The 9905-nt window shown below is 35.4% G+C and overlaps 1 protein-coding gene across 1 annotated transcript; it reads right to left on the bottom strand.

Moving 5' to 3' along the window:
- Positions 1-5945: 5945 nt before the first annotated feature.
- On the bottom strand, positions 5946-9377 carry LOC122280380 (ABC transporter G family member 14-like). Its single transcript, XM_043091256.1, has 5 exons — positions 9081-9377; positions 8085-8874; positions 7594-7770; positions 7229-7416; positions 5946-6937 (listed from the first exon to the last, which is right to left on the bottom strand). Exons 1-5 carry the CDS (start codon positions 9234-9236, stop codon positions 6287-6289), a joined length of 1962 nt encoding a protein of 653 aa, XP_042947190.1. The 5' UTR covers positions 9237-9377; the 3' UTR covers positions 5946-6286.
- Positions 9378-9905: the final 528 nt, after the last annotated feature.

The following is a 9905-nucleotide window of genomic DNA, read 5'->3' as shown; positions in this document are numbered from 1 at the left end:
CAGGTATTATTTTGTTCTAAAGCAATAATCTCAGTAGTCATAGCATCTCTCCAATGAGAGCTTGACTACTAGATGATAAAACTCAGGTTTAATATCAGAGGAAATAGCAAAAAAAAAAAAAAAAGACTTATGACTAGAATACAATTGATCATAAGATAGGAAATTAGATATATTATATTTGACATTTGAAGGAAGGGAAGAAGAAATAGAACTTGCTAAAGAAACTGATTTAGAGTGTACAGCAAAGGAATTATAAAAATAATTCTGCAAGTAACCAGGAGCTCTTCGGATTCTGGTAGATCTTCTTGGGTTTAATATGGGAATATCATTTGATTCAAAATTGGGAAGATCCTATGAGTCAGAAGGTATGGAAGAATTATTATGGGAAGGTGTTGTTGAAGGCACATTTATTAAATCAAGTGTTGAGGACTGAAAAGGAATTGGAAGAGGGGTTGTTGAGTCATGGAATGAATCTAATTTGGAAGAAAGAAAAGGAAAGACATGTTCATGAAAGACAACATGTCTTGATACAAAACTCTGATTTGTTTTCAGGTCATAGAGTTTGTAACCTTCGACACCCAAAGGGTATCCAAGGAAGACACACATTTTGGCTCGAGAATCAAACTTGGTCCAAGACCTTGGAAGAGTGGAAGCAAGATATAAGCAACCAAAGGTTCTTAAGTGATCATCGGAAGGAGTAATGTGACACAACAACTCAAATGGAGACTTATTTTTTAAGAGAAAAGTAGGCATTCGGTTGATAAGGTATGTAGATATTAATGCAACATCACCCCAAAAATGACAAGGTAAATGAGATTGGAACAACAAAGCACGAACAATATTAAGAATATGTTGGTGTTTTCTCTCTACAACAGAATTTTGTTTTGGAGTTTCAACACAACTATGTTGATGGATGAATCCTTTAGAAGAGAGAAATGGAGATATAAAAAATTCAGTACCATAATCAGTACGAGTTTTTTATTTATTTTTATTTTGGTATTGAATTGAGTTTTGATCATCTTGAAGAATTTCTAGATTAAAAGAGGGACTTCAGATTTATATTTAAAAAGATAATTCCAAGTTTCCCTAGTACAATCATCAACAATTGTTAAAAAAAAACTTGTAACCTTCAATAGTGGGTAATGAAAAAGGTCCCCAAACATCACAATGTATAAGGTCAAAAGGCAAATAAAAAAGGTTATTATGATTAGGGAATGGTAACTTTTTTAGTTTGGCTAATGGACAAAGAAGACAAGGGCTATCAGACATAACCAAATTAGGTATAAAATCATTCAAGAAAGACATTCTTGAAGTAGATGGATATCCAAATTGATTATGCCATGGATGAAACAGAGAATATTTGGAAGAATTAAAGCAAGCAGATGGCAACAAAGTATTATTCAAATCACAATGTTTATTGTCAGATAACAATTATAATTGGGGACAAAGATAAGAGCCTGGTTGTTGCAGGGTATAGAGGCCTCCTTTTTGTCTACCCAATTCAATTAGTTTCGAGGTGGTCAGGTCCTTAATGAAACATAGGTCAGAATAAAAGAAAAAAATAACAAGTGAGAGATTTGAGAAGTTTACTAATGGAAATTAATTTGAAAGTAAATGAGAGGACACAAAGAACATCAAGAAGAACAAGATGTTCAGATATAGAAATGGTGCCAATATGTGTGACAGAGACACTATGACCATTAGATAATTTTACAGAGGTATTTACAACAGAAGTAACAGATGTAAAGAGATCAACAGAGGAGACCATATGGTCAGTCGCGCCAAGGACGCAATCTAAATTACAGGGAACAAATGAATTATGAGAATGAAAAATAGAATGTTGAAAATAAAATATATAGACAATGAATAAGATGATGAAGCTACTGCATTAACAAGATGATTGGAATCATCAGTAGAAGGCTGAGAGCCAACATTGAGCACAGATAACAATTGTTGATGTTGCCTCAGCCAAAGAAAATGGAAATACTATTGAGGGAGAATTGTCACCAAGGATAACTTAATTGACCATGGACTGTTGTCATGGCTTACAAACCAGTCTATCCTTCTTAGCAAAGGATTTCAAAAATCGTGGAACATCAGAATTAGAAACAAAAGCATGAGGATCAATAGCAGGAAGAGGAGTAACAGAGATTTCTCTCAATTGCTCTTCCTGAAGAACAAGCGAAAAAACCTTGTTAAGTGGAGGTAAAGGCACCATCAATAGAATCTAAGCCCTAGCTGAAGTAGAAGATTCATTAAGGCCCATAAGAAATTGCAAAATATGTTCCTGTTGAACATATGAGTTCAAAACATTCACAACACCACATGAACAAATAGGAACTGGCTTGTAAATGACCAGCTCATCCCATAGGGCTTTCAAGCAAGTGAAATAAGCATTCACTGAAAGTTGATCTTGAGAGAGAGATGGTATAGATTTATGGATTTGAAATATTCGAGGCCCATTCTTTTGGGAGAATCTTTCCTTCAGATTGATCCAAATCTCAAAGGCAATAGAGACATACAAATCACTAGCAGAAATTTTAGAAGAAACTGAGTTAAGGATTCAAGAAATCACCATATTATTTCAAAGTAACCAAGAAGGAAAAAGAGGATTAGTGGAATCAGGCCTAAGAATCAAACCATCCACAAACCCTAATTTGTTCTTGGTTGAGAAGGCCATCGTCATCGCGCGAGACTAGGTATGATATTTATCTCCAAGTAGAGGCTATGTTACAAGAATAACACCGAGGTTATTATTGGGATGAAGAAAAAAGGGAATTGTAGCATCTTGAGAAGATGGCGCCACGGGAGGCAAGGAAGAAGCAACATCTGGTACTATATCAAAGTGTGGTTCATTATTAAAAAATTAATTTCTTTTCATGTGGGTTCTTTATTTTTTTTTTCAAAATAATTGCGCGGCACTTATACACTCACTATTGTAACTATGATTTCTCTCTTCTTCTTTTTTTTCTTTTTAAAAAAAAAAATCTGTATTGAGAGTTTTAAGAGTGGATAGGTATTATGGTTGAAAATTTTGTTTGAATATAATTTTGTAATAATAGTTTTTATTTTGATTTTTTGTAAAGGTTGTTTTAATTTTCATATTTATATTTTTCATTGAAATCTATGCAAATAAATTGATGGAAAATCGAATTATATTTGGACTGAAGTACTTGAAAATTTTTTTTATTTTTAAATATGCTAACCAAACATGGCTTAAACTTCAGTCTATCACATTACCAATAGATCATGGCCTATTTATATTATCAAAAACCAAGATGCATAAATGCTACATTTAAGAGGCCAGATACATGCATGGGTAGATAAAGATAAGCAAAACGTCGTTCCAGGTTAATCGAACGAATTCTTAAAAAATGCACTTTAAAACTCAACTACATTGAAAGAATGGTGTTTGGTAAGAGATTTTTTCATGATTTGGGTAGGGCCTCAAATCGTATTAACGGGTCGTCTTCGTATCGTGTCAAAGTATATATATTATATTATATAGATTAATTCTAACCTGACATGTTAAACTTATCGTGTCAAAATCTCAAACTCTAATACGACCCATTAACATAATGAGTCGTATCGTGTCAATCAATTTCTACCAATTAGTAAATATTACGAAATTTGTTAACACAATACAATACGATCTGTTTTAAACTATTATGTAAATTGGTTGAATAGGGCCGAAATTAACCCATTTGACCTGATTAAATTTAACATAATTTTATATAAATGTTAAAATCACAATATCTATAAAAATTATAAAACTAACTACAAATTAAAAATTACAATCCAAATAATAAAAATATTAAAATTAAAATTCTAACAATTTTACTTTTAGGTATAAAGGTATAATTGTAGCTTTAAGATCAAAACGGGTTAACCTGTTATCAACCAGTTAAGAAATCGTGTTATAACAGGTCAACCCGTTAAGACTAAATCCTAACCTACTATTATCGTGTCATGTTCGTATTGGGTTAACGAATTGTGTAACATATATGTTGCCACCCGTAACACTGAGTTAGGGGTGGCAATTTGTGTTTGTAGGTCGTGTTCATATCCTATCAAGTCATAGACATTCAAGTATATGGGTCAATTCAAACACGACTCATTAAGATAAATGGGTCAAACTTTCAAACCCTAATATGAAATAACTGGTCAGGTCAGCCATTTTGACTCATTTAATTATTAATTTGAAATAGATCAACATGACATGACTCATTTTAACCTATTTTGTGCATATGGGTTGAACTCCACGTAACTAATTTGACCAAATTAACATAATTTTACATAAAAATTAAAATTTATATTTGTTATAGAAAAAAAAAACAAAAAGATGGCCTACTAATAAAAAATATTAATATTTTTGAGATTTTAACCTATAATAAAAAAAAAAATTAGAACTCAATAATAATAAATATAAGCATTGGTCCAGAATTGCAATCATAATAATAAAAACATTAGCATATTGAACGAAAGGAAAATTAAAAACATACAACTATGTTTTAAATGAGGGGTATTTTTATAAAATAACTTTTAAAAGTAATATAATTTTACATAAATATCCTCATTTTAAAATATAGTTTTATAAAGGGTTGTACATTGAGTAATACCATTAATATTACAACTCAATAATAGTAAAATTGTAATTTTAAAATTAAATTTAAACAAATTATTACAGATTGATTTTGGGTTAAATAAATTGACCCGTTATTGACCTGTTTATTAATCGTATTTTAATAGATCAATTTGTTTTAATCCAAATCCATTTATAGCAAAATTCTATCCCTCTAATTTCTTTTCATAATGTTTCTGACGGATTTACGGATGATATCACGTAGTCTGACCCTAAGATTTGGGCTTTTGTGATTTTCTTTTGTTTTTAATTTGCGAAAAACTAAAGAACGTTATTATTTAGATACGAATTCTGTTAATACAGTTATTTTATTATATTTTTTTGTACATTGACGTGATTGATTAAAAAAATTATTTATATTAAAAAAAGTGATACATGGAGCCAATCACATTAGAATTTTGTTCAAAGACTAAAAAACTATATTAGTTAAATTATTTCCAGTCTGGTCAAAATTAGCTCTTTTCTGCGTTAGAAGCACTGCTTACATAGTTTCTTCTGGTTTAATCATTTGAAGCTCTGAGCTAATGATCATCACCCTTCTCACACCTTTTTAATACTTAAATAAAAGCCACAAGTTCTAGAAAATCAAAGAAGAAAAGGACAGGACAGAATGCAGATTCTTGTTCTTTGCTATTAATATTCCTGGAGATAAATATATGTTGGGCGTGGAAGGGATAGTGCATTGTACTCAAGTAGGAAATGACAAGGATTTCAGCTTTCATTTCTACTCTGCTTGGGTCTCCACCCAACTCCAGAGACCTTTCGATCGGGGTGTCCTCGTACGTGAAAGTGGGCCTCCCTCCTCTCGTTGTTCTCTGCTGGCTAATTCCCCTTCACAAATTCTGCTACTGCTTATGAATAACTTTGCCCATTGGAAGTGGGAATTATTGTGGTGAGAATTATATGATTTTGGTAGTCTATTCTTTCTATGGCATGTTGCTTTCATCACCTGATCTTGCTTTTGTTATGGCGAAAATGGGATTTAATCCAAACCTGTACTGAAAAGAAAAGAACAGAAAAGTAGGTAGTTTTGATCCTTTTCTTTTTGGATCGAGGATGCTAAAAATAGTCTCATTTGCCTTAGGAACTCCCAACTTTAATGATCCCTGCCTGAGTGTTTTTCTCTTTGTATTGATGCACTTGCAGGAATCCATGCATTAACTAAACAAGAGTACGTTTTTTGTTTGGTATGAAAGCCCCACAAGTATTTATAATTGACTTCAGCAAAAGAGGAGTACTACTGATTAGAGCTTCAAGGTCCGGAGTCCGGACGTGATCTTTTAACCTTTCCTGAAAACCGAAATGAACATGTTACACTTTTTTTCATTTGATTTCCTGATCTCCTTTTGTCAGATAGCATATTGATGATCATTTTATTAGAAAAAGACAGAAATTTAGTCTTAAATTAAAGCAGCTTAAGAGTTAGTACTATTGGTCTCAGAGTTAACGAGAACGGCAGGCTAATAATACAGCCAGACTGTTGATCTGAGGGAGATTGATCAAAACTTCACAACATGCATGATGATTATGATGATCTAGATCTATCTGAACAGATTATTCCCACAGTTGAGAAGACGAAGAAGATCAGAACTCCTGTTGGATGGAATAGGGAACGTCCTCTCTGCTGAAAAGCTTGAGAAATTGCTACCTAAACTGCACTCTATGCAGTGCCAAATAAGCAACAAGTCGATAACCCACCAACATTAGGGCCATGATGGCTACGTCTACCCATAAATTGCTCAGACCCATTGATTTGACTGCAGGGAAATCTCCAACTCGACACAGCACTCCTTTTGAGCACTCATAATAATCGTCCTCTTTGTATTGAACCCCAAGAAGTAGTTTGTAACAGTAGTAGCTATAGCTCAAGTACTTAAGCCAGACTATGAATGGAGGAATCTGCTGAATATAGTATCCTCCTGCTATCAGGAAAACAAGGGTTGTAACAGAAGCTAAAGTAGTTGCTTGTTTTACGTCCATGAGAATTGCACCGATGGCTAAGCCAAGACTTTGGGACACAAGAACACTGTAGAGAACAACAAGTAGTGAAAGGATGAAAGTCATGGCATTGGGTTTAAGCCCACCCATCCAGTAGATAATGAAAACGAAGGCTGTTGGGAGCGCAAGCTCCAGCGGCAGGTCTCCAACTGTTCTGGCTAGGAAGTAGGATGAAAGGCGGTACATTCCCGATGATCTTTCCTTGACTAGCATTCTTCTTTCTTGGGGAAATGTGAAAACTGCGTTGTAGAGAGGGTAGAAACCCCAGAACACAGAGAAGAAGAAGAGCAAGGCGATCTGCAGTCAGAATGCAAACCTTGTTTAGAGCCTATAAGGAAAATAATTCAAGATAAAAACTACATACTATCTCAATATATATATATATATATATCATGGTAAATTTATCCAATAACTATGTTCAAGTACAGCGAGATCCCCCCAAAACTTTTTCAGGTTAGAGAAGAAAATTTTGGAAGGAGGTAATTTTGTTAGAAAATATGAGAATTTTGACATGAATTAAAGACACAAACTTCAATTTGGACATGTGCAACGTAATTCTGACTAATTGAAACTAGGAGAGATTCTTACACGGTCTTCAATGTGAGATGTTGGCGTGTCCAGCCATAAGAGTCCTCCAAGCACGGCCACACTTATAACTTGGAAAATCCTTAACCTGTTGAAGGCTTCAAACCTCCTCTCCCTCAGTCCCCTCTGAAGCAGCACCTTGAACTGATGCCACCAGCTTGTACACCATTTCTCTGATTTGAAGTCATGTCCTGTTCATTACCAGAAGTCAGTACTTCGCATTAGCTGAAACTAAAGTAGCAGAAGAGAAGAAAAATAATGAACATTTGCAGCCGAGGTGATCTACTTGCTCCTGCATGAGGTTGGGTTAGGGTAAATTAATGATCAAATATATTGCCGCAATAAGAGGGAGAAGAGAGAAGATTTACTTTTACAGCCATCTTTTGTATGGTTGTAGTTTTTGATATCAAAACTGCAAAGCTCAGTCTTCAGCCTCGTAGAAATGTTCTTGTCATAGGCTGAAATCAGAGCTTCCTTGACCAACTTCTGTTCTTCTTCCATGTTCTCAACTTGCTCGGTTGATTGCTTGGAATCGGGAGAAATTCCTGCAATTTTTCAAATTTACCACAATGGTCATGACATCGCATACTTTTTTCGTTCATTCTGATTATTCAAAGCCACAAAGACAACAAGCTGCAAACACGTTAGATCCTAGACTAAAGTCACCATTTGAAGTGAAAAATAAATTGATAATCATGTTCGTGTTATATTCGTTAAACAGTCAACTTTTAGCTCCACTATCAGTACTAGCACTCCAAGTGACATATACATCTGGGTTGAAAGATGCTAAATAAAAATTCAATAGAAGGAAAGGAAGTCCCTTTAAGAAAACCAAATTCTTAAAGAAGTTGGAAATTACCATTAGCAAGATCAAGCAAAAGATCAGCTGGATTGATGGTCATGGATGTTGAATAGCCGATTGAGGAAAAATATCCCAAGGCTTCTGAAGCAGGACCATAATAGATGGGGCAGCCCTCAGAGAGCAAGATGACCTTGTCGAACATGTGGTAGAGCCTGCTCGAGGGCTGGTGAATGGTGGTGACCACGGTTCGATCCCCACTGGCAAGCCTTTTGACTGTGGTCATGATCCTTTGAGCCGTGGTCGAGTCCAAACCTGAGGTTGGCTCGTCTAGCAGAAGCAAGCTTGGATTGATTAGCATTTCCTGACCAATACTCACCCTCTTCTTTTCTCCTCCTGATATACCTCTAAAAAGTGGCCCCCCAATCATGCTGTTGCGGCACCTATTCAATCCCAGCTCGGTGATCACTCTCTCGACATGCAGGGCTTTGTCATCCTTAGTCAAGCTGGTGGGTAGCCTTAGGAGTGCGGTGAAAAGAAGGGTTTCGGTCACAGTGAGATGTGGGTACAAAACATCGTCCTGAGCCACAAATCCTGTTCTTCTCTTTATGGTACCAGAAAAAGGCTGAGCATTGTATGTGATCTTTCCGGACAGCTTGCCATTTAGACGGCCTCCAAGGGCTGTAAGAAGGGTGGTTTTGCCACTCCCGGATGGCCCTAACATCGCTAGTATCTCTCCTGGGGAAACCATGCCTGATAATCCATTCAGTATGGTTTTTTCACTGCTGCTCCATGTACCCCAGCATAATCCTTTCTGCTCCAGTTTTACCTTGTACACCACCTCTTCAAACTGTGCTAAGAAACATGGAAAAGAAACATGAAACTTCAGCGCAAAAGTTCTAATTCATTATATTAAAGAGAGGATAATCATTATATATACCAAAAAAACATTAACCAGTGCAATTCATGCATATTTATTGTTTATGCATAAACAATACCAGATGTTAAAACAAAATATAAGTTCTTGCTTTTGGAGGGAGAAAGAGAGATAATGACCTTTAAAGTTATAGGATACAAGGTAAGTTGGTAAACAGACTGAGAATTTGCTCGTACAGGGTAGGCAAGGACAGTGGTGTTCTGGGGTTCCGACATCTCTGTAGGCAGATTGTTGTCCACAGGGTCGCTCTCACGAAATTCTGGTTTAGGCTCCATGCAGTTGAGGCAGCAAGGCAAGGCCAAAAATTAAGTTGCTGCTGCGTTTTGGTGGTGATGGCAGTAGTGAGGATATATGATGATTAGGGAAGCACAGAGAAGTTAAGGACTTCCTTTTAACTTGGCTTCCTAAAGTGAACTTGGGAGAGCACATAAATATATAGCAGAGATGCATCCACGAGGATGTCCCCTGTTTACCAAGGCCCTGTGATGTAGGCCTAGCCTGCTCCATGGTGGGACCCACCTTTTTCTCTTGAGATTATTCTGAGCCTCTGACACTAACTCCTAGTTATTATTTTTTTATGGAAATTTCTTCCTGTGTTTCCCATTATTGACATCTCCCCTCTCTCTTTTCTCACTCTTTGATTCATCTTTCTAGGGTGACCATGGGTATATAGACATTTATGCAGCATAATGACAGTTGGAAAATTGTAATATGTTACTGATTAAAGCCATTATGTAAGCTTTTGCCCTAAAGAGAGCAGAAAGAAAATGGAGTACTAGAGTTCTAAAAATAGAAATTCTCCTCTATTTTTGGATTATAAATATTTTTCTGGATCTTTAATGTTCTTGCATATTTCTTAAGAACTTGTGACTATGATTACCATATCATGTCTCGTCTATGTGAAACTAAAGGAAATTGTTTATAATATATATGGAAAAAAGAAA

Source organism: Carya illinoinensis, chromosome 11 (genome assembly GCF_018687715.1).
Source record: "Carya illinoinensis cultivar Pawnee chromosome 11, C.illinoinensisPawnee_v1, whole genome shotgun sequence".
NCBI lineage: Eukaryota > Viridiplantae > Streptophyta > Magnoliopsida > Fagales > Juglandaceae > Carya > Carya illinoinensis.
This window is presented reverse-complemented; position numbering and strand designations above follow the sequence as displayed.